Source organism: Nerophis lumbriciformis, linkage group LG33 (assembly GCF_033978685.3).
Source record: "Nerophis lumbriciformis linkage group LG33, RoL_Nlum_v2.1, whole genome shotgun sequence".
Classification (NCBI taxonomy): Eukaryota; Metazoa; Chordata; class Actinopteri; order Syngnathiformes; family Syngnathidae; genus Nerophis; species Nerophis lumbriciformis.
The window spans coordinates 8,565,722-8,592,361 of NC_084580.2; the positions used below are offsets into that span (position 1 = coordinate 8,565,722).

General features: G+C 37.5%; 2 protein-coding genes across 4 annotated transcripts; both read left to right on the top strand.

The window, feature by feature from the left end:
• The first annotated feature begins 297 nt into the window (after window positions 1-297).
• ubox5 (U-box domain containing 5) lies at window positions 298-22,876 on the top strand. 3 transcript variants are annotated; one of them, XM_061928194.1, is made up of 8 exons: window positions 298-462; window positions 1,109-1,172; window positions 7,499-7,600; window positions 13,140-13,861; window positions 18,658-19,142; window positions 19,302-19,454; window positions 19,535-19,796; window positions 22,730-22,876. In XM_061928194.1, exons 2-7 carry the CDS (start codon window positions 1,119-1,121, stop codon window positions 19,753-19,755), a joined length of 1,737 nt encoding a protein of 578 aa, XP_061784178.1. In that variant the 5' UTR covers window positions 298-462; window positions 1,109-1,118; the 3' UTR covers window positions 19,756-19,796; window positions 22,730-22,876. The 3 variants fall into 3 exon arrangements, with proteins under 3 accessions (XP_061784178.1, XP_061784177.1, XP_061784179.1); XM_061928193.1 differs by lacking the exon at window positions 22,730-22,876 and having other exon boundaries at window positions 19,535-19,909; XM_061928195.1 differs by lacking the exon at window positions 22,730-22,876 and having other exon boundaries at window positions 13,272-13,861; window positions 19,535-19,909.
• avp (arginine vasopressin) lies at window positions 22,792-25,711 on the top strand. Its single transcript, XM_061928291.1, has 3 exons — window positions 22,792-22,923; window positions 25,291-25,495; window positions 25,575-25,711. The coding sequence occupies exons 1-3, from the start codon at window positions 22,792-22,794 to the stop codon at window positions 25,709-25,711; spliced, it is 474 nt and encodes a 157-aa protein (XP_061784275.1).
• The last annotated feature ends 929 nt before the right edge of the window (window positions 25,712-26,640 follow it).

Here is a 26,640-nt window from a genome sequence, read left to right on the forward strand (position 1 = left end):
AGTGTGGTCCTCTGTGTTTTTACATTTGTTATTTCTATTTATTGTTTTAATTGGTTTTACCCTTTAAAATCGTTTTAATCATATTTATTTTTATATATTTTTTTAATATTGGTTTTATATTTATTTATTTTGTTTTATTCAGTCATTGGTGGAGCTAAGGATAGTATTTGCATTTTGTTTTTAATATTTTTGTGCAGCGCTTTGGCAACATATTTTTTGTTTAAATGTGCTATATAAATAAAGAACATTTGGTCTCACCTGTTCAAAAAGCCCATCTGCGCAATCGGATCGCGTATGTCCCTTCGCGACTTCCGTAGCTGCTCCCATTTAAGCTAGCGAGTAGCCGGGGCGAATTGAACTATGGTGCTGTTAGCTTTCTCCTACAAACAAACATAAAATGGACAAACGACTGAAAAAGCACCTAAATAGTCTGCTTTAAAACCACCACTACCTCCGTGCAAAGTAAGCTTTATTTGAATTATAATGTGTAGTTGCTCATTTTATTTATTATATTTTGTCATCTCGCTATCTGAATTTACTTATGATTGGACGTCAACGAAGGTCCTGAGTAGTCTTGGGTTCAATCCCGGGCTCGGGATCTTTCTGTGTGGAGTTTGCATGTTCTCCCCGTGACTGCGTGGGTTCCCTCCGGGTACTCCGGCTTCCTCCCACCTCCAAAGACATGCACCTGGGGATAAGTTGATTGGCAACACTAAATTGGCCCTAGTGTGTGGATGTGAGTGTGAATGTTGTCTGTCTATCTGTGTTGGCCCTGCGATGAGGTGGCGACTTGTCCAGGGTGTACCCCGCCTTCCGCCCGATTGTAGCTGAGATAGGCTCCAGCGACCCCAAAGGGAATAAGCGGTAGAAAATGGATGGATGGATGGACGTCAACGTAGGTTTGGTTAATTCAAGATAACTCCATCGTGGATTTAAAACCACCATGTTCGGGGTCAAGTTATATACCTCAAGCATCTTTTTCTTCTGTTCAACTGCTTCAGATATTTGTTTGTCCCTGTTTGAATGAGCCATGTCTCCTTGGCCTATAAACTGTCGTCATGGCTCTGTTTGAATAGAGTGGAATCCATACATTTTTTTCTTTTTCCAGATTGAAGAACATGGTTGTGAATCTCTGCCTGGCACACTTCAACACGGAAATTAGCTCCAACAAGGTAAACCTCCATTTTTTTTGGTGTATTGGTTTGAGTTTGAGTTGATTTGGAACATGCATGCATACAACATGATGCATCACACTTTCCCGTTTCTCTATTCAACATGTTCGAAAAGGAGTAGGAAGAAGCAGAGCTTATTTAATCCTACCCCTTTTCCTTTACATAGCAGTTGCTAAAACTTTTGTTCACTTCCTGTTCTCAATTTATTCACAATATACTCCATAAGTAATAACAATACAAATAAATAAATAATAATTGGTGAAGTAAGTTATATTTTATATGGTGAGATGTTGGAGTTTGCATGTCCTCCCCGTGACTGCGTGGGTTCCCTCCAGGTACTCCGGTTTCCTCCGGCTTCCTCCCACTTCCAAAGACATGCACCTGGGGATAGGTTGATTGGCAACACTAGAATTGGCCCTAGTGTGTGAATGTGAGTGTGAATGTTGTCTGTCTATCTGTGTTGGCCCTGCGATGCGGTGGCGACTTGTCCAGGGTGTACCCCGCCTTCCGCCCGATTGTAACTGAGATAGGCTCCAGCGCCCCCGAAGGGAATAAGCAGTAGAAAATGGATGGATGGATGGAGATGAGTAAGATTATCTTGAAAATTAATGGATTGATGAGATAAATTCCGAATGTTTATCATGGTTCTTCTTCTTTGTACTTTGTAAACACTTTAAGTTTGAAGAGTTTCTTGAAGTGGGTCATATTAGTACATTGTTTAACGTATTTTTCGGATTATAAATCGCTCCGGAGTATAAATGGCACCGGCCGAAAATGCATAATAAAGAAGGAAAAAGACACATAAGTCGCATTTTTTGGGGACATTTTTCGCCAGTCCCTTACAAGTTTCTCGCTTACTCCAAACTTTCTTTCTGCTGCTCGATTGCCGTTTTCTGCTTCATATTTCACTACTTCCAGCTTGGAACCTGCAGTATAGGATTTCCTTTTCGGAGCCATTTTTGTTCAGCCCTTCTCAGTTTTTATAAGTTACCGGCAATGTTGAAATTATCCATTTTCACAGGTACGGAAGTAGTAGCAGGTAGCATCTTTTTTTTCACAATGCACTTCTGCCATGACCTGCCCCCGCCAAATTTGTATTGGTTGACGTGTGTGTGTGTGAGACGATTGCTGATATACGCCTAGTCTCTTACGTGAATGAGATAAATAATATTATTTCATATTTTACGGTAATGTGTTAATAATTTCACACATAAGTCGCTCCAGAGTATAACTCACACCCCCGGTCAAACTATGAAAAAAAACTGCGATTTATAATCCGAAAAATACGGTAATTTATTTGCTTAATCCATTCCATAATTTAATTCCACATACTGATATACTAAAGGTCTTAACTGTTGTACGTACGTACAAATGTTTTAAATTACATCTTTCTCTAAGATTATATTTCTCCTCTTTTGTTGAGAAGAATTGTTGTATATTCTTGGGTAGCAGATTATAGTTTGCTTTGTGTATAATTTTAGCTGTTTGCAAATTCACTATGTCGTGGAATTTCATTATTTTTGATTAAATAAATAAAGGGTTTGTATGTTCTCTACATCCAACATTATGTATTATTCTCACTGATCTTTTTTGTAACACCGTTAATGAATGAAGTGTACTTTTGTAGTTATTTCCCCATATTTCTACACAATAACTCAGATATGGTAACACTAGCAAGAGGAGTTATGAAGGAGTGTGTCATATAACTTGTGTGTGAACGAACTTGTATAAATATGTAAATAGAACAGTCACTCCACATTTCAGATACCATTCTTAAAGCAAAAATACTATAGATCAGTGGTTCTAAAACTTTTTCACAAGGTAGCACCTTGGAAAAACACCTTGCTCTCCAAGTACCACCATAATGACCAACAATAAAACACAGTAGCATAGTAAGCCTAAGTATTCATTAAAACCATTACAGAAGATTTTTTTAACAGGTGTCTTTAATATTTTGGCTACTGCAACATTACACACCGTCTGAATAGTGGATTTGAATATAGTAAAATAAAACACTGTACTTAAATAATTAATCATATCAAATTAATCGTTAAACATTGTACTCACTTAGATATAATATCAATAATTATGGGTGGAAGTAAATGGAGAATTTGGAGAACATTTGGTTTCACGTGTGTTGAGTGATGGAAATGACTTTAATTTCCCCTCGGGGATTAATAAAGTATTTCTGACTGACTGACTGACGCAGTAAGACGGTTCTCTTTGTGTCTTAATTGTTTATTTGGCGTCGACTCCCACCCACAATAGTCAGATTGTAACGACTTCTATTGAAGGTTGATAAACCTTTAATAACGGCTCGGGTCGGGTCATTGCAATATTTAATTAAGAGTGAATGTTGTCTGTCTATCTGTGTTGGCCCTGCGATGAGGTGGCGACTTGTCCAGGGTGTACCCCACCTAACGCCCAAATGTAGCTGAGATAGGTTCCAGCACCCCCCGCGATCCCAAAAGGGACAAGCGGTAGAAATCGGATGGATGGATGGATTCTTTAGCGTACCACTAGATAGAGCCCGTATACCACAGTTTGAGAATCACTGCTATGGATTACACATGAATAGGTTCGTACATAGTAATTTACCCTTAGAAAGGAGTTTAATACAGCCTCATATAAAATCTAAGATGATACTGATAGTACTGTAATGATTAGTGATGTGCCATACCACTGATTTTTTTCTGATCCGATACCTAGTAAAGTTCCAGCTGGTATCGGCGTTACCTATCCGATACTTTGTGCAAATATACCTAATGTATCTGGTAAAATTGAAAAAAATATGTATTTCAGGTGTTGCTGCTCTTTGGTAAACGATATAAAATCACATTGCGAAACACATTTTGGCGTTATTCTGCATTGAATACATTGTTATTTACTTTTATATTCAACACTGTATGTAGTGTCTCCAAATAATCGACAATGAAAGAATGCATGCACCTGCTGTTTTACTGAAAAACTCATTTGATTTGCTGGTATTTTTTTAAATAAAGATGTGCTGCTGTGCCTGCGCATACACTCTTACCCAGGCAGAAGAAAAAGTAGTCCCCACCAATCGCTTTGCATTTAGACAAGATCTAAATGATTTAGTTACTTGACACTGTATTTTTGTTTAGGGCTGCATGATTTTGAGAAAAAATCCTAATTGCGATTTATCTCTCCAAAATTGTAATTGTGATTTGATTTGCGTTTTTTATATTTTATTCATGAAACGTCAAAAATAACAAGTGATGGAAGACATGTTACTTCTCGACTGTCAATCAACATATTCTTGTCTCAAGGAGCCACAATGTGCAATAATGTACTGTAAAAAAAAAATGTGGCTTTATGCAGACAGACTCAGAGCTTTTGTCTACATCATGGTCTTAAACTGAAGAAGTAGCCAATAAAAACTATGCAGTAATTATAATGTAATATAATCATAGGATATGATAATGATAACAACCATTAAAAAGGATATCAACTTTTATATCTCATTACTGTAGAGCAGTGGTTCTTAACCTTGTTGGAGGTACCGAACCCCACCAGTTTCATATGCGCATTCACCGAGCCCTTCTTTAGTGAAAAATAAAATGTTGTCTTTTTTCAAATTCAAGACAAAGTTACATGTTTTTGGTAACACTTTAGTATGGGGAACATATTCTAAGTAACAAAGACTTAATTTAGAGTTTTTTGGACACTAGGGGAACATATTCTAAGTAACAAAGACTTAATTTAGAGTTATTTGGTTAGGGTTAGGGTTACGGCCAGGGTTAGAGGGTTAGGGTTATAATAAGGCCATGCCGAATAAGGCATTAATAAGTACTTAATAATGACTAGTTAAGAGCCAATATGTTACTAATTTACATGTTAATAGGCAACTAATTAATGGTGAATATGTTCCCCATACTAAAGTGTTACCATGTTTTTTTACTGGTGCACAACATGAACCGTGCATGGACATCACCTTGTTCAAAGAACAAAACCAACACAGTGCATAAACTCACAACAAATTACACACTTGCAAATCAGTCTGACTTCTGCTGTTGCCATATCTGTAATACGCCGATAGGGAGAAGTTTTTATTTACACAATGAGTCGGGTGTGTCTTGACCTCCGCCGAAACCCTGAGCCCGACTCACCGAACCCCTAGGGTTCGATCGAACCCAGGTTAAGAACCACTGCTGTAGAGGGACGAGAGGGAAAATGAATGGATGGATGTTTACCATTGTACTGTAATTGGAAGATAAATAACTTTGCTTTTCTAAATAAATAAACAAACACAAAAATAAAATGGACTCTCATTTCTATAAGCAAAACTTATTGAACATCCTAAAGTACATTTTTTTTCCCTGTTGGAAAAACTAGATGACTGCGGAGAACAAAAAAAGGATCTTGCGGTTACATCATCGCACTAATTAAAACCTTGATGTCAAATATTCATATTCATTATCTCAAATAACTAAAGTATCAAAAGTATAAATATTTTAATTTTTTAGAATCTCTATTAGAGCATACAGATCTGGTACTGGCGGCATTGATAATTCAGTATCGATCCGCACATCCATCCATCCATTTTCTACCGCTTGTCCCTTTTAGGGTCACGGGGGATGCTGGACATTATTAGGAATAATATTAAAGCCAACAGTACTTGTTGTCCATGACATCAAGGACCTGGACAAATTTTAAAGTTTACACAGCTTCTACAACAACGATAATAATGGACTCTGACAGAAAACAAACACAGTATGTTCCAAGGGACGACTAAACAAGAAGACCTAGATTCAGGAGTACATCCACATACACTTATAGAGATTATTGAAACAACATCAAAGATTGTTGAAATGTAACTTACTTCACCGAGTATTATTTATTTATTTATTTATTTATTTTTATTGTGATTACTTATGGAGTATATTGTGAATAAATTGAGAACAGGAAGTGAACAAAAGTTTTAGCAACTGTTATTTTGAAGAAAAGGGGTATGATTAAATAAACTCTGCTTCTTCCTACTACTTTTTGAACATGTTGAAAAGAGAAACTGGAAATTGTGATGTGTCATGTTGTATGCTTGCATGTTCAAAATAAACTCAAACTCAACTCAACAGAGCTACGGTATTGGTATCCGCCATTATCCAATTTCAGGGATCGACATCAGTTCGGAAGCTAACAAATATAAACAAGATATAAAGTACTGTAATAAAAATTGTTGCTGAAATGTAAAGGATGAAATCATTTTTGTCAGATTCTTTACAGGGTGCCACTATTTAAGAAACAACAATTCTAATAAGGCCTTTTCAAGACCAAAACCTTAAAACTTTAAATCACAGATGTCAAATTCAAGGCCCAGTGAAAGCCTGCAATTATTATGTGACAATAAAGTACATACTCTTTCTTGCTAAATGTATTTGTTCCTGTAATTTTGACAGAACAAAAAACATGTATTGCATATATTTTAAACTTCAATATTATTTGACCATGCAACAAATATATTATTTTTTTCTGTATTACAATTTTTTTGTTAAAAGTTAAATATTTGCTTGTCACCTTGACTTATGATAAATATATATCAAATGCATAGGCACATGCGTAACATCATGAGGCTATTATACATTTATATTCATATAAAGTAGATTCACTGTTACAAACGGCCCTCTGAAGGCAGCTGTACTGCAATGTGACCCTCAATAAAGAAAGTGTTGACAACCCTGACCTAGATGTTTTTAGGGGCTCATTGTGAATAAATATGCATGCATGTGCAACAAATAGAGCAGGGTCGCTTCCCTTTCCACATCGACTATGTTCTGTACTCTCAAGTAGAGTAACATAACATTTATGTTGTTTTACTGCGTTATAAATATTCGTACAATGCATCCATTTTAAAGTTTGGAGATGGACAGGAAGAATCTTGCTAGACTTTGAGTGAGAAAAAACACGACGGATGGAGAGGCATGAAAATAAAGCCATTGAGGGTCAGAGCGGTGTGTGGGAGACCGAATCCCCACTGACCTTGTTATGTTCTTTTATCTCTGTTTTGTCATTTAAAATCTGGTTTTGCTACATACTATTGAATATATGAAGTATTCTCTTTCACATTTTCTGGTTTTGGATTTGTTTTTTGATTTCATCCTTGAAAGTTAAGACATTTGAGGGTTTTCAATCATTTTTGTTCACTCAAGTGTGCATGGCATTCAGCTAGTTTTTGTTGTAGGACAGACACATCATTTTGTCATGTGGTACAATGTGTACCACAAGACAAAATAATTTTGTACTGTACATGTTTTCTATAACTTTAGTGTGAAATAATGTACTCGTTTACTATTTGTGTCTAATTGCAGTTGTGTGCAGACGGTTATGACGTCACTAACCTCATATCAGCAAACCCTGCTGTCCGCAGGCGGGGCTTTAAGCTGGAGTACTTTCTACGTCCACCTGTACAGGTGAGTTTTTGCTTTTTAAGCCCGAAGGCGTAAGACAATAGGCTCCATGAGCACCCCCCGCGACCCCGAACGGGACAAGCGGTAGAAAATGGATGGAGGGAAGTTCCAATCAAGGTTTTGTGCTGCCGATTTCGATATCGATCATCCGTGAGTGAGATCTGCAAATAACGATCACATGTATTAACTGTACATTTTTCAATGCATTTATGGTGAGTGCTATTGACATGTTAACAATATCAACACAGAATTTGAACTAGTTCCTTATTGTCTTTTATTACATGCATTTTTTAGCAAAACAAAGTCAATAGTACACAATAAATAAATAAAAGCAAAAACTACTATCTGCTACTCATTTGCTTTTTGCCCTTTTGAGAAAATAAAAATAATGATGTAATTCTTCCAGTATCGATCGTACACTAATACTACCCATACTATCGACACCACCAATTTATGTATCAATCAGATCCTCCCTTTACTTGTGGTGTACTGACCGTGACAATGCTGACATACCAAAAGTTTGTGATATTATCCTCTCTGGTGTTCCTCTCAGATTGCAATATACCTATGTCAGTGGGGGTGTGGCGAAGGACGTGGGAATGTGACATCATCATATAATTTGCGTAATCGGCGGTGATGCATTTATTTTTTTTTAAAAGGCTAAAGAGATGTTATACATATGTACAATAACTCTGTTTTACTAGCTATTAGTATTAACATATATTTCTTCCTATATTATAAAGTTTTGCTCTATTTTTTCAATTGTTGTTGCTTATTGTACAATGTAACACAGACTGCACTATATTCTGCCCTCCCTGAATGTTGGAATTTTGAATTAGAGATGGAATAAAATAAATTGAGGTGCTTTTTATTGATATTCTCCACAACGAAGTCACTGTAAAACTAAGGACACATGAAGTACACATACATCTCGGAATCAGATAAAATTATTAATATCGTTTGGTATAAACTGGAAAAAAAAGCAATACAATTCTACAGGATGAAGGTTAGCTCTAATGCAGCTAGCTTAATGCTAACGTACAATGGACCAGCTCATTTACAAGCTAATGAAAACTAGCACAACTAACTTGTACATCCATCCATTTTCTGTACCGCTTGTCATCATTGATGGGACGGGACGGCGTGGCTTTGATGTTAAAGCGGCCGTGCCAGCAACTTGAGGGTTCCAGGTTCGATCCCAGCTTCCGCCATTTTAGTCACGTCTGTTGTGTACTTGGGCAAGACACTTAAACCTTGCTCCTGATTGGTCGTGGTTAGGGCCTTGCATGGCAGCTCCCGCCATCAGTGTGTGAATGTGGAAATAGTTTCAAAGCGCTGTGAGTACCTTGAAGGTAGAAAAGCGCTATACAAGTATAACCCATTTACCATTTACCATTGGGGTTGCATGGGTAAGCTGGAGCCTATCCCAGCTGACATTGGGCGAGAGGTGGGGAAATTGCAGGGCATATATAGACAATCATTAGCACTCACATTCATACCTATGGACAATTTAGAGCCTCCAAATAACTTATGGGGCTAATTAAAATTAATTCAATTGATGCGTTTTGGTGTCTGCCAGCGTTTTTTTTATTTAAATTGTTTGTTTTTTTAATTTAGGAAATGTATTACTATATCTCCTACATGAAAAAAATTATTTCATTGCGCAATTTCTTGTGTTCGAGTCATTCCAGACGCACGAATGCGCTGGTGATGCAATCCACAGCCTTGTGCACAGAATTTAATGCCAGTGTGCATATGTTTCTGTTGTGTAGATTGCGATTCAGAAAAGGTGTTAAGGATTATATATGTGTACTAGGGATGTCCCGATCCAGGTTTTTGCACTTCCGATTCGATACCGATATTGTTTTTGCATTTCCGATCCGATACCGATACCGATACTGACCGATACTGGCCTATCCGAGCATGTATTAAAGTTTAAAGTTATTTAGCCTACTTAGTTGTCAGAATCATGTTGAAAAGGGTTTTAGTACTCTTGATAACAACTAGCCAGCTGAATTAGGGGAGTTTGAATAATACACAATGGTTGGTAACAAGAAACTGACCTGTTTATTCAAGGATAAACACAAAATAGACAAAATTATACATGACAAACAGAAATGGCATCATTGAACTAGGGCTGGGCGATATGGCCTTTTTTTTAATATTGCGATATTTTAAGGCCATATTGCGATACACAATATATATCTCGATATTTTGCCTTAGCCTTGAATGAACACTTTGTGCATATAATCACAGCAGTATGATGATTCTATGTGCTTTGATTGATTGATTGAGACTTTTATTAGTAGGTTGCACAGTGAAGTACATATTCCGTACAATTGACCACTAAATGGTAACACCCCAATAAGTTTTTCAACTTGTTTAAGTCGGGGTCCACTTAAATTGATTCATGATACAGATATATACTATCAGATATATACTATCATCATAATACAGTCATCACACAAGATAATCACATTGAATTATTTACATTATTTATAATCCAGGGTGTGGAGGGGGGCACCGGATGTAAGTGTCAAAAAGACAGCCAAAAGAGTTTGATATGAGAATAAATCTAAAGTTAAAATATAGGGTAGAAATGCACCCATTTGCAGGAAATGTAGTCTTGGTTTTCAAAATTTTCTTTCAAGGCTTGCATGTCTACATTAAAACATTCTTCTTCATACTGCATTAATATATGCTACTTTTAAACTTTCATGCAGACAAGGAAATCACAACTAAAAAAAATCACTAATTTTTTCATACGGTGTTGATGTGGAAATTTTTGCCTCAGCATTTTGATGGTGTGGACGTGTGGCACCGAATGGAGATAAGCGTCTCGACAGACGTCACAATATTTGAACAATGATGACGAAAACTGTTTTCTCTGTCGTGTCCGTGTGTTGAAAATTGTTATGCGCTTATTTTTTTATTTGATTTTGTGCGTGGCATAGATTTGCTATGCGCAGAGGACGCTTAAACAGTGCGCAATTGCACAGGCGAGCACCTTAGAGGGAGCGTTGCTCGCACGGCTGCGCTAGCATCACAGCTAACGTTAGCCATGCTGCTACCTCTCTGCTCGGGGAGGACGTATACGTATGTGACGTGTGTCGTGACATTATGTGACGTGTGTAAGAAGGTGCACTTGCTGTCTGTGAGAGGGAGACACAGGAAAGAGTGAGAAGAGCCTGTCGTGTAATGCCAGCAGCTAAAAGCAACTGCGTGAGAATTCACAGACCTGTAGATGTGTTGAAGGTGTGCTGGAAAATGCGGAACGGAAATTACGGAGCAGCAGAAAAGTGGAATGTATTATTTAAATCGGTGCGTTGGAAAACACGGACCAGAGTTTTTTTTTAAACTGGATCTGGATCAGCATTTTCCCATGCCTTGCCGATACGCAATTTTTGGCAAATATCGGCAGCCGATCCGATCCAAATATCGGATCGGGACATCCCTAATGTGTACCACCGCTTCAACACATTGCACACATGATAACATGAATGTGCAGGAAATTATCGTCCATCCATCCATCCATTTTCTACCGTTTATTCCCTTTTTGGGGTCGCGGGGGGCGCTGGAGCCTATCTCAGCTACAATCGGGCGGAAGGCGGGGTACACCCTGGACAAGTCGCCACCTCATCGCAGGGCCAACACAGATAGACAGACAACATTCACACTCACATCCACACACTAGGGCCAATTTAGTGTTGCCAATCAACCTATCCCCAGGTGCATGTTTTTGGAAGTGGGAGGAAGCCGGACTACCCGAAGGGAACCCACGCAGTCACGGGGAGAACATGCAAACTCCACACAGAAAGATCCCGAGCCCGGGATTGAACCCAAGACTACTCAGGACCTTCGTATTGTGAGGCAGATGCACTAACCCCTCTTCCACCGCGCTGCCCGCTGGAAATTATCGTCTCCGTGGTAAAAGTCTTGTATGCACGCAAAATCTTCATTTAAATAAGGTGGTCTGCACCACTTTTCAATTGCACATGCAGTGTTAGTAGTTTAGTAGTAACACGCCCACTCGTAATAAACGCTGTTTAGCGCGTGGTATTTGGATCTTAGTGAATCAGGCCCAAACTTTTCACAAAAAACAGAACTTCAAAATTGAACACTATCTGTTCTAGGTTTCTGTCTGCCTGAATTATTGGGAAATGTACAGTAGATTTTGATCCATACTATCATGCAATGTAATTTCTAAGTGAACTTTTTATATACATTTTCCTTAACGAGCTGCATCACAGTCCTGTGATTGGCTGGCCACCAGTCTTGGGTGCACACTGCCTCTAGCCCAAAGTCAGCTGTGTCTGATTGTCTGTGTACTAAGGGTAAGTCTTGATCGTCCAGTTTGTAGCGTCATGAGACAGAACAAACTAAAACATGTCATACCACCCCATCTGTAGCTTATCCATTTTTTCCTGGATAGACATCCGTTGTTTGGATGATTTTAGCTACGTGGTATGGAGGCTGGCTCCTGCTTCGTGTGACACATATTGACGGTCCTGCCGTCAGGCTGCCTCGAAGGGTCAGTTACACGGTAGGGACTAGGGATGTAACGATATGAACATTTCCTATCATGATTACCGTAACCAAAATTATCACGATTATTATCATTAGTGTGGCATTGTTGATTGTGCTCTGAAATTACTTATATACACACACTGAAATATTTTAACCAAGTTTTTTTTATATATATATCTTAAATATGCACAAACCCATTTGTTGACAAGTTTTGTGTTTTTTATGCTCCACTGATTATTTTACTGTATTTTATGTTTAATGGCAAATATTTTATTGTTTTAAATATTGATTAGTAATGTAGCATTTTAAGATGTATTTAAATGAAAAGTGTGTAACAAATACTTTTTATTATTATTATTTCTGGTGGGCATTGTGGTGCCCTATTCTGTTCAGCAGTCTTTGAACGCATTGTAAAAACACCTCCTTTTTGGGGACTAAAACGCCGAGTGATCACTCTGTTAAGAGAGCACAGCTTGTAGGTTTAATGTTACATATTTAATGTCTTAAGTGCTCAAACTGCAAAGTGTTTGAATAAGTTTATCTTGTGGAATATGTCGTTTCCTATTGGGGTTAGTGTTCGTAATGTCTCTTGTTTGTATGTTAGCATTTAAGCTAGCAAGCCAGCGCCAGTCAGTCCAATATTTTTTTTTAAATTGCACTTATCAATCAGTTTTTTTCGATTATTTTAATTTAATACGATAATACTAATCGTCGGGAGTTTTACCACAGGTGTTATTACTGTTAATCGTTACATCCTGAGGTAGGACATGTTTTTAATGGTTTGTTTTTCTGATTCGGTGGGTGTTGACTTATTTTTCTCTGTGCTCTCCTTCGCACTCGTTTTCGCCATACCAGTGGTTGGATGAGCAGATAACTCCAATTTATGCTTGCAATTAAAACCATAACAAAAACTTGAGAGGCAGCTTATATCTTGAAATATTCGTTTGCATCTGGATATTTGCAATTTTCTACAATCGAAAGCTTTGGTTTTTAACAATCCATTTTTGTTGCACAGGTGACGTTAAAGTTTGGCTTCCAGGTGGAGCTGTGCAGGGTGGACGTGGAACTGTGGCCTTGGGGCATGGACCTAGGGCAGACCAGTAAGAGACTGGAGATCAGCACCAATTCCGATCTGCTTCCTCCCCAGAATTTTGGCCAAGCCGAGGGACTGAACCAAGTCAATCACCGACTCAAGGTGGACAAGAAGGGGGAAGAAGGAAAGCAGGACAATCACGCTGGCAGGTTAAATGGCTATTTTCAAGCATGGCGTGAGGGGACTGAACAAAGAGGTGACATGTGCAAACAAAAGACCAAAAGTCATTCTCAACCAGACACTCGGTTTAATAATCCTGGGCCTGATTTTAAACTGGTTGGCCGTTGTGAACTCAAGGAGGAAACCAAAGTTTGCTTCTGTCATTCTGCATTTCGCCCACGGCCTCCCTTCCTCTCCTCTCCTCCTCCTCCTCAACCAGACAACTGTCGCACAGAAGATCTGTGGAGTCGAGGTCATCTTTCTTTGAGCTCTGTCACACAGCTTCGCGTGACTTTGCCTTTCGGCGGGGCTGCATCTGCTCTGGGCCTCAAGGCTTTGGTGGTGTGGGGGCAGCCGGCTCGTTGCTGCCCTCCAGAGGAAGTAGAGAAAATTCATCTCGTCCACAGGGCCAGTCGAAGACCGCTACCTCGACCTATTGCTTCTGTCAGTCACATTGAGCAGCCCCAGCAAGACACACCTTCAAGGTAAATGGTTTGGCCTTGTCTTACATTATTTCATTAGGATAGTCACTCAAAGCAGGGTGCTTTTTGTAGTTATTTTTTACAAAAATCAATTGATCTGTTGGATCATGAGTGCAATGAACTCATCAGCGGTATTAAGGCTGGCTGAGTAGTTTACTTCTCACCACTATCACAGCCAGTGTTGGTAATGACGGTTTTTGTGTATAATTACCGGTACTAACGGTTATTTTTTTTCAGTAACGAGAATGTGAAGTGACTTGTTACTACTGTTTGGTTAAAGTAAGCGCAAGCTTTCGTCCACACATCAGCTGCCTGAAGAGACATTTATATATGTTATACATGTACATATGTATGTATGTATATCTATATGTATGTATGTATATGTATATATATATATATATATATATATATATGTATGTATGTATGTATGTATGTATGTATGTATGTATGTATATATGTGTGTGTATGTGTATATATATATATATATATATATATATATATATATATATATATATATATATATATAATTTATTGATGTGTATGTATATTTGTATATGTGTTTGTATGTGTACATATATATTTGTATGTGTATGTATGTATATTTATTAATGTGTATTTATATTTATTAGGGGTGTAACGGTACACAAAAATTTCGGTTCGGTATTTACCTCGGTTTAGAGGTCACGGTTCGGTTCATTTTCGTTACAGTAAGAAAACAACAAAATATAAATTTTTTGGTTATTTATTTACCAAATTTGTAAACAATGGCTTTATCCTTTTAACATTGGGAACACTATAATAATTCTGCCCACGTTAATCAACATTAAACTGCCTCAAGTTTAGAGATTAAATAAAATGACCAAGCTTTTCTTTTACATATAAAAAGTGCAACATTAAACAGTTTCAAGTCAACTCATCATGCTTAATTTATTACAGCATTTGGGAAGCCTGTAGTTGATTTTTATTATGTAAATGTTAGATTTTTATCAACATGTGATAGCAGGGACCCTGCCATTCAAAACTAGGCTGCTACATTACTAATGATTAATGTAACTATAGCTGAAAAAATAGTACAATAGCAATAAGAGAGACTATTCATCCCTGAACACCATGGAGTTCATGTATGCTTAATGATGCAGTTACATTATTATATCAACTATCAGAGACAGAACATCTTCATTTAACATAATGTCCTTTTTTGCTGCTTCAACACAGCTCAATCAACACAGAAAAGGGTAAAGTGAAATAACAGACAGACAGGGCTTTGCTGTCCGTAACACACACACGCACGCACACACACACACCCCAAAATGAGCTAACGTTACGCTAAAAGCTAATTAGCCTTCACCTCAAGCCAGGACTGCGAGCGAGCTGAGCTGGTGTTTGTTTCTAGATCGTCAACGGGCTCATAGTGATGTTACGAGTAGTTGACTGGGAGGTGTTTATTATAATTTGGGGAGAGTCCGCTGCCTGATGCTTACCTGCTAAACACCTTTCTGCTCATCCCACCGTCTCTCCTCTCTGCCTGCCTGAGCACTGACTCCATGCGCTCTGAATACGCGCTGCTGATTGGCTGTTACCGCTCTGCGTGTAACCAATCAGATGGTTGTGTGGGTGGGACAATGCTGGGTGCTGTGTAGAGTACTGACAGAGAAAGAGGCAGAAGAAGCGGAGCAGCTTGTTAAGACTTTAGCTTAGGCGGCTATTTAATATGTTCGTGTGGAAACTCGTTCGGTACACCTCCGAACCGAACCGAAATCCCCGTACCGAAACGGTTCAATACAAATACACGTACCGTTACACCCCTAATATTTATATATGTGTAATGTATGTATATATATTTATATGTATGTATGTATATATATATATATATATTTTTTTTTTTTTGAATGTGTTTATGTATGTATATATCTATATTTATATATATATGTATGTATATATCTATATTTATATATGTATGTATATCTATATACCGTATGTATATGTTGTGGAAACTGACCAACAACAAGACGCTGAGAAAGCTTCCGTTCTCAAGAAAATGGGTTTATTTAACAAAGGGGGGGGGGGGATAAATGTATGGAACTTAAATCATCCTCCCAATCGGGGTACTTTTCATCATGCATTTCGTCACATTAGCATTGTCCAGCATCGGTTGCCTGACAACAGACAAAGCATCAATTAGTACATACTGTCTATACATCGAGCATTATGTTTGACAGAAAGTGGAGTGTGCATGTTACCGCCCGACAGCGTCCTATGCGAAGGTAGAGCTAGACCAGGTTCAAGCTGCTGCATTTATGGCTCAGGCTGATCAGAACCCAGGTGTCCTTAACTAGTGATTAGACACAGGAGTCATCATCTCGAGCTGATTGAGGAGGACTGCAGGGAGGTACTGCCCCTACTACTGCACACCTTTTACCTTCGATAAGACGGCGGTCAGACGGCATTGCAAAGAAACGATGTAAACAAAACACTTTTGGAACAGCTACCAGGTAATTACTGCTGTTTGCTCAAATAACAACAATTAAATACATAGAAAAGCAAGCTGTTCATCAAGTAAAGAGGTGTTATAACACCACAGTAGTCCAACTATAGTATTAGAAGCTGTCAATGTATAAACTTACCAAAGAAGATGTTTAAACGTTAGTAGGAGGTGTTTTTCACACAACTTTTTGGTGACAAGTAGTCATCATATTTGCAAAAAACATATTACCTGACACGTAGAAGTCATATAGGAAATGTTCGGCGCTGTATATTGGAGTTATTTTGGTAGTTTGAGGTGGCTGTGTGTCCCAAAGCCAAGCACAGAAATGGCCCCAGAAGGGTGCACCATGCAGGGTTGCTGTGTATAGAGAGATGGCCCCTGGCTGGCACAGACCATGGTGGTGAGTGTTTGTCCAGAGCACGGTAAAAATTATTTTCCCTTTTCTTTTCAATGACAGCATTTCAGCCAATTTCTGCGACTTTCCGCATTTAGATGATGTTTTAGCGCAAATCTATGAGGTTGTTTACTTCTGCGTATCTAGAAATGGGGCGGTAAATTGTGTCTTATTTTATGCTTTGTAACAGCGCCTGAATTAATATTTTAGCCCGCAGTGTCATAATTACGACGGTCTGATGGAAAAAAAGTACGGATAGCAGTATCATTAGTCCAAAATTTTAACGGTTCGCTTGGACAGACCCAATTAAGAACTGGTACCTAAAAATAACGGTACTCGGTATAAAATCCCAATTCAGGGGAGCATTGTTTAACTCTTTAGGTGCTGCCTGCCATGTTGCTCTGTTAATGTTGACAGTCGCGATTGAAAATGTTACTATGATTATGTCATCGCAAGATTGGAACGGACATATTTTAAAACAGATCTTCAGTCAACCGATTCATGACTTTCCAACTGGACATAGACCGAGCTATACTAGATATAGATCAATCCAGAGGCTCACCAAATTATGTATTCATATCTCTAAAGTAAAAATGGGTTATCGATTTGTGCCGATTTGTTACTGCCCTACTAACAATAGTTTTTAAAACATTACGATACGATACAAATGCAATTTAATGAAGATGGAAGCTTTGCATGGTGAAAATAAAATTAAATGTATCATGTCAGAACAATTTAATGTGTTTTTTTTTTTTTATGGACACATACAAAACAGGCGGTGCCTGCATTAATTATGAGCAAATAGTAGAACTAACAGCTTTAAGGCATTGCAATCCATAAACTTAAAGAAATTAAGATGTAAACAAAGCCCTTTTGGAAAAGCTACCAGGTATTAACTGTTGTTTGCTTAGGTAGCAACAATTAAATACAGAGAAAAGCAAGCTGTGCATCAAGTAGAGGTGTTATAACACCACAGTAACACAAGTGCAAGATACAATTGAGTGCCACCACAAAACGGCAGCTTCCGTGTAGAAGCTCAAATACTTTGTTTAGTTTACTTATTTATTTTTTTGTTTCAAATGCTTTAAAAAAATATATATACATCCGTCACGTCTTTAAGTGGCGTTCACTTGAAAACTTGAGAATGAATTACGATTACGATTCAGGCGCTACGATTGTTTTAAAAATTGATTATTGATGCATCTTTAATTTATGTATATTTTTTACATTTCTTTTTGTTTCTTTAAATAAGCGTTTATCACTATCAACTTAAATTAAAAAAAAAATATATATATATATATATATATATATATATATATATATACCGTATTTTTCGGAGTATAAGTCGCTCCGGAGTATAAATCGAACCGGCCGAAATTGCATAATAAAGAAGGAAAAAAACATATGTAAGTCGCACTCAAGTATAAGTCGCATTTTTGGGGGAAATTTATTTGATAAAGCCCAACACCAAGAATAGACATTTGAAAGGCAATTTAAAATAAATAAAGAATAGTGAACAACAGGCTGAATAAGTGTACGTTATATGACGCAAAAATAACCAACTGAGAACGTGCCTGGTATGTTAACGTAACATATTATGGTAAGAGTCATTCAAATAACTATAACATTTAGAACATGCTATACGTTTACCAAACAATCTGTCACTCCTAATCGCTAAATCCGATGAAATCTTATACGTCTAGTCTCTTACGTGAATGAGCTAAATAGTATTATTTGATATTTTACGGTAATGTTTTAATAATTTCACACATAAGTCGCTCCTGAGTATAAGTCGCACCACCGGCCAAACTATGAAAAAACTGCGACTTATAGTCCGAAAAATACGGTATATAAAATAAATGACACATTACGTTTCACAGTTTTCTGACAAGTATCCGCTGCCTTTTTGTCTGCTTCCAGCACTCTCTCAACCCCAGAGGAGTTTCTTGACCCCATAACCCAGGAAATAATGATGCTGCCCATGCTCCTCCCGAGTGGCGTCTCAGTGGACAGCACAACCCTGGAGGAACACCAGAAGAGGGAGGCGACCTGGGGGCGAGCCGCTAGTGACCCATTCACCGGTGTCCTGTTCAGCGCCTCCTCCCAGCCTCTGCCCAATCCCCAGCTGAAACACCGCATCGACCATTTTGTCCTGCAGAACGGACACGCAAGGAGGGACGGAACGTCAGGAAGACGAGCGGAGGTCAAGAAGCCACAACCGTCGAGGCTGATAGGCCCTTGTCCCTATCAACACTCTGCAACAACTACAGACAGACACACAGAGGACTTTGAATCTGCAAAGTCATCAGATTGTAGAAATGTGGATGAAAGGAAGAAACGACACCGGAGTGGATCAGAACCACCAACAGCTGAGCAATCACCTCAAATTAAAGTACCAAGAAATGGTGAGAGTCCAAATACTGTAAACTTATTCAAACTGATTAAATTCCACTTTATTGACACAATTCTTTGCAATAATTGACAATGCATACCTTCCATCCATCTTCTTCCGCTTATCCGTCTAGTGTTTATAGCTTGTATTCCCTGTGATGTCTCTTCCACAGGGCAGGAAAGCAGCAGTAGCTCACATGAACAACGTCTGTCAGCCAGCCTAGATGATGCCCTTTCCTCCGTCTTAAAGGGACGACCCTCTTTTACCTCAAACTTGTCCTTGCGGGAGCAGGCCCTTCCTTTCCCTGCCACTCTAACAGTACCAGGTTACCAAAACTTCAAACTTCACTCTATTAACTTATGTCTTCACTTGTGTCTAACTTTACACCAATAATTGTCGTCCTAGGGAATGATGGCCGGTGCTCATCTTGTTCCTCAGTGCTCTCCATTTACTCCAAACCTCTACCGCCCGTTTACCGCTTGCTCTGCGGTCATTTGCTGTGCCGCACTTGCCTGCAGAAAGACTCGCCATCTTTGAACTCTGTCGCCACATTGCCACCTTTCATCCAGTGTCCTAACTGCCAAAGCCCTACGTCTCGCAGTGACATCATACGTGTGCATCACTAGCCTGCCCGGAGACAGTGTCAAAGAAACAAGCTGTTCTCAAGGTAAAGGTCCCCAAACAGTCTTTTTTATTATGTACAGTATTCCTTAATGTCATCACAAGTTGCACAAAAATGTATTGCGTAAAATGAGTTTGGAGAAAGAAAAGAAAAACCCTCTCCTGCTTCCTGCCTTTTCATTGAGGGACTTGCAGCCTTGGTTCAAATGGTTTGTGGACACACAAAGAGAGACTTGAGGACACTGTGCATGCAGCATAGAATAAAGGAAGAAATTGAGGAGACCAAGGCTTCGTGATCCTTGTGAAGAGTATCATCTGACCTTCTGGCACCATTTTACACCCACCATGTAACGTCATAACCTCTCTACGATTAATGCAAAAATAGAACACAACGTAAAAGAACATCAGCGTGTGTATTGCCTATGTGTCAGTATCTTGAAACGAAACAAAAACGGTGACAATTTATTTTGTATTATGTTGGTTTCCATGACAACATCAAGTGTAAATCAAGGTCATGATCCTGTATCCGCTCAGTAAGGACTGCATGTAAAATAACCACAGACAACTCTAAAATGGTTAATGCTTACTCTTTTGAGCAATAATTGATTACAATTTAAGGATATTTTAGAATTATTCATCTGAAGCCCATTGCAGGTTTTTAAAGCAATATGTTTTAAATCATTAAAAAATGCAAATACCACCGATTTTGCGCAATTGTGGAGTGTGAGATAAGTTGGACATGTCAATTCAATTTTACATCATCTTTCACTAATAAATGTATTTATGCAATTACCAATGCATCTCAATAAATGTAATTATTGTCACCATTTTCTTTCTGTCAGTTGAGCATGACTCAATAGTTTACAACAGGGGTGTCAAACCTGTTCTTATTGAGGGACACATTGCAATTATGGCTGCTTGCAACCGTGAATGTATGTGTGTAACTACCTCATGATATTACACAATTGTGTTTGCATTTGATTATTGTATTTTTTTATGTACAAATAGATGGATAACTTTCTTTGAAATCAAATGTCAGGCACGGTGACGAGTACTAATTAAAGTTTTTATTGTAACAAAAGAAATCGGTAATATATGTTAATGTGTTTGTTGCATGAAAAGATAATATTAAGAGATAATAAAGTAGGGCTGTCAAAAATAAAGAGTTAACTCATGTGAATAATCACATTAATAATGCATAAACGCTTGTTAATCATACAATTTATTTTGACCGTACGTACTCCATTACTTTAACCGCGGATGGTTACCTGAAAGGTGGGCCGGGTTGTTATACAGTCAGTGATCAGATCATGTGGTAAGCCAGATATACCCACCCGGGCCTTGAGTTCGATGCCTGTAGTTTACAATATAGGAATTTGTTGCAATTCTTTTTAATTTTATGAGATAGCGAACTTGGGGTTCAGAAAAGCTGAAAGCTATCATTAACATTAATAAATATTTCATTATGTGCAGTGAATCAGAAGAGTTTAACTTTTTGAATTGAACTACTGAAATAAATGTACTTTTTCAATATATTGTAATTATGGAGATGCACCTGTATTTTATGTTTGTAATTAGGGATGTCCGATAATATCGGACTGCCGATCTTATCGGCCGATAAATGCTTTAAAATGTAATATCGGAAATTACCGGTATCTGTTTCAAAAAGTAAAATGTATGACTTTTTAAAACGCCGCTGTGTACACGGACGTAGGAAGAAGTACAAAGCGCCAATAAACCTTAAAGGCACTGCCTTTGTGTGCCGGCCTAATCACATAATATATACGCCTTTTGACACACAAACAAGTGAATGCAATCATACTTGGTCAACAGCCATACAGGTCACACTGAGGGTGGCCGTATAAACAACTTTAACACGGTTACAAATATGCGCCACACTGTAAACCCACACCAAACAAGAATGACAAACACATTTCAGGAGAACATCCGCAGCGTAACACAACATAAACACAACAGAACAAATACCCAGAACCCCTTGCAGCACTAACTCTTCCGGGACGTTACAATATACACCCCCGCTACCCTTTACCCCCCCGCCCTCCCACCTCAACCCCACCCACCTCAACCTCCTAATGCTCTCTCAGAGAGGGCATGTCCCAAATTCCAAGCTGCTGTTTTGAGGCATGTTAAAAAAAATAATGCACTTTGTGACTTCAATAATAAATATGGCAGTGCCGTGTTGGCATTTTTTTCCATAACTTGAGTTGATTTATTTTGGAAAACCTTGCTACATTGTTTAATGCATCCAGCGGGGCATCACAACAAAATTAGGCATAATAATGTGTTAATTCCACGACTGTATATATCGGTAGCGGTAATTAAGAGTTGGACAATATCGGAATATCGGATAGCGGCAAAAAAGCCTTTATCGGACATCTGTATTTGTAATTTTTTTTTTATTACCCCTTCTTGTGTAGAGATAATGTTGCGAGTTTTTTTTAAATGTATTTCATGCAGAATATATTCTGTTATAATTAATGACATATGTCGCTTGAATGCAGCCAGTCTGATTAAAGATCAGCTTGGCAAGTTATTGTTGAATTGTTAAACACCAAGAAAACACCTAATTGGTGAGACAGAATGCTGAACACAGTAATAACCTGAGTTTGATTAAAAATGCCCATTTTTTTTGTTTGTTTCATTAGTATTTATAAAAAACAAAACACTAGGGGGTAAAGGTTCAGATATGATAAGTGGTTTGACTGCATGATCATGATGGAGTGTTAATTAGTTATGATGGGCATAATTTAGTTTTTTTGTTTTTATTGGTTGTCCTTTTGCCACCAGCTAGATTGTTTCTGCATGTGGAATACAGACAAAAAGATTTGTGTGCGGATAAGTGATGCACAAACACATCTGCCTCGACCTCTCGCTATGACGTCTCAAACAAGTGTCAATCATGTGCTTATAAAAAAGAATGCGGAGTGGTAACTCCTTGTCAAAACATCCATCCGCCAGGTGGAGCGAACATCTTCCAACACATCAGCGACCAGCATCATCAACACCACCGGCAAGCAGCGATGTCTCACTCCGTGCTCCTCCTCTGCGCCCTGGGACTGCTCGCCCTCAACGTCGCCTTCTCCTCCGCCTGCTACATCCAGAACTGTCCTAGGGGGGGCAAGAGAGCCTTGGCCGAGACTGGACTCAGACAGGTGGGCAAATATGAAATATTTTTATCCATAAATTCTCATTTAAAATATAATCCAACCACATTATTTGTATTAGTTATGTTTTATCATCAAGACTATAGGTAATGGTATAATGCCATTACATTATTAGTATTTTTTTAATCATTAATTCTAATGCAATGCTGCTATAAAATCCTATTTTAGTACTTATTACGACGATTTTTATTATTTTCATTTTTAAAATAATTCTGTTGCCATTGTATTATTTGTAACCGTTTTTAAATTATCATGATAGTTTATTACAGTGCTGTTCCATTGTAAAGGTTTATTGTGTATGCACTACCTCATGACATTATGATTTAATCAAAATAATAAATCAAGAATATGAATTATAAGTATAAAATGATGATTTATACATATATTTTATATATGTTGTTTTAAAATGTCAATTGTAAGGTCTTTGATCCATGCAGTAAATAGTTTATGATCAATTTGTTTAAATACTGTCAGTAGACAGTTTAAATATCAATCAAATAAATATGTGGAATAACTTGTGCATTAGTTGATTAAATAGTGAAACCTAATATGGACCCTATGATTATGTGTATTTATCATATGCACTATTTGATTATTGGGGAAAAAAACTTTTAGATTAAAAACAAATCAATAGGTAACCTTATTATTAATGTTGATGATATAAAGTATTTGGATCATTATCACAATATACTAATAATAAAATGTTAAAATATATGTTAAATTACATACATACACACACATATATTTTATATCTTATACTGTATGTATATGTATATAATCTCATGATTAATCCAAATTGTAAAATGTGATTAATCTGATAATAAAATAATTTGAAAGCCCTAATATACATGTGTGTGTGTGTGTGTGTGTGTGTGTGTGTGTGTGTACATACATACATACATACATACATACATACATACATACATACATACATACATACATACATATATATATATATATATATATATATATATATATATATATATATATATATATATATATATATATATACACACACACACATCCGTCCATCCATTTTTTTTCTACCGCTTGTCCCTTTCGGGTCGCCGGGGGTGCTGGAGCCTATCTCAGCTGCATTCAGGCGGAAGGTGGGGTACACCCTGGACAAGTCACCACCTCATCACAGGACCAACACAGATAGATATATATATATATATATATATATATATATATATATATATATATATATATATATATATTATGGCTTTCAAATTAACTACCATTAATCACATTTTAGAATTTGGATTAATCATGCACAAATGCAATTTTATCGTCAAAATGTCATCCAGGAACGTTTTTTTCACCTTTTATTTGATTACATGCCTTTAATTGCACAAAACTTGGTAGCAGTTTAATCTAAAGTTCTTTCAGGCTGTTTTGGAGTGAAATTTGCCAGCGAGCACACCAGTTGGCTTGGCGTCTCCTCATTCATTTTTGTACTGACGTATGCATTGATCTGATCACTGACTGTATAGCAGTTAAGGTCAAAAGAGCTTGTACGGTCAAAATAAATTGCATTATTAATCCAGGTGTGTTCATGATTAATGCAATAATTTTTTGTAAATAATCACATGAGTTAACTTGTTAATTTTGATAGCCCTTATATATATATATATATATATATATATATATATATATATATATATATATATATATACAGTGTGTGTGTGTGTGTGTGTATATGTATATATATATATGTACAAAAGCACTATACATATATGTATACATACACATTTACGCTTATGTATATGTACAAAAAATATATATATATATATATGTATATATATATATACATACATTGATTCTGATATACAAACGCACTATACATATGGGATGTGTACACAGTTTCTGATAATGTTAAAATTATGTTTTTGTTCAATTTTACATATATATATATATATATATATACATGAAATATATGGAACATGTTATCTTACATTTTAAATTAAAATTTGTATAAAATACCAAAGCACTATACATAAAGATGGGATATGTACACAGTCTTTAAATAGAAATACTGACCATCTAACTATTTAAACATTTAAAAAAAACACATTGCGCAATCTATCATGTGTGTGTGTAACAAAATGCAGTACATTAAATTACATTTGCAACAATCTAACCGCATAATATATTATTTAATTATGATTATTGACTGTGTATGGTTCTAAGATAATTTGACAGAAAATAGTAAAAAAAATAATAATAATTTACAATACAAAAAAATTGTAGTCCTAACTTGTGAAAAAAAGTCAAGCATTAACCTAACGCAAAGACGCGATACAATCAGGATCAGATAGATAGTATATAATGTGTCTCCATTGTTCTTTCCAGTGCATGTCATGTGGTCCTGGTGAGAGGGGGCGCTGCTTCGGCCCCAATATCTGCTGTGTGGAAGGCTTTGGTTGCCTACTGGGCTCCCCAGAAACATCTCATTGTTTGGAGGAGAACTACCTGCTCACCCCCTGTCAGCCTGGGGGGCGATCCTGTGGATCCGAAGGTGGTCACTGCGCCGCTTCGGGCCTCTGCTGCACCTCTGGTAACCTTTTAGTCAAATAAATACCATGTATGCCGTCAATGGAGAGTAGAGTTTTCACTGTGTCTTATTTGTTTTGCAGAGAGCTGTGCAGTAGACTCCTCCTGCCTGGGAGAGGCTGAGGCTCAAGATCAGGCCCAAACCTCTGCAGGGGGCTCACCTGCAGAGCTGCTGCTGCGCCTGCTGCATGTGGCCACCAGGGGGCAGACTGAATACTAACGCTGCATTCCTCAGTACAAGCGCGCTATTCCACTATATGCCTTTTGCCCTCACATACGTCACTCATAATAATGTATATCCCTAAATAGTGGCTTCTCCTTTAATATACTTATACTAGCACTTCAAATAAAAACCTGCCGCTCTCTGCAGTTTACAAGACAAACACCATCAGCCACTATTTGTGAAATATATTATTTTTTTATGTATTTCATTTAGCATTCACATTGATGGAGAACCATGGAGAATCATTGTATTCCAACACGCCTCAGGGTTGAGGTAACTGTAAATAAATAAGTTCAACTCCATGTGATGATGAAGTAGTCCAAATGTGACTGTATGGTGACATTGAATAAAACAATACAGACTATATCACGGTCATGAAAATGTGTATATGTCCCATTATTGAAACAATTTAGAAGGATAAAGGGAATGATTGTACAAACCCTGTTTCCATATGAGTTGGGAAATTGTGTTAGAGGTAAATATAAACGGAATACAATGATTTGCAAATCCTTTTCAACCCATATTCAATTGAATGCACTACAAAGAAAACATATTTGATGTTCAAACTCATAAACTTTTTTTTTTTTTTTTGCAAATAATAATTAACTTAGAATTTCATGTCTGCAACACGTGCCAAAGTAGTTGGGAAAGGGCATGTTCACCACTGTGTTACATGGCCTTTCCTTTTAACAACACTTTGTAAACGTTTGGGAACTGAGGAGACACATTTTTTAAGCTTCTCAGGTGAAATTCTTTCCCATTCTTGCTTGATGTACAGCTTAAGTTGTTCAACAGTCCGGGGGTCTCCGTTGTGGTATTTTAGGCTTTATAATGCGCCACACATTTTCAATGGGAGACAGGTCTGGACTACAGGCAGGCCAGTCTAGTACGCGCACTCTTTTACTATGAAGCCACGTTGATGTAAC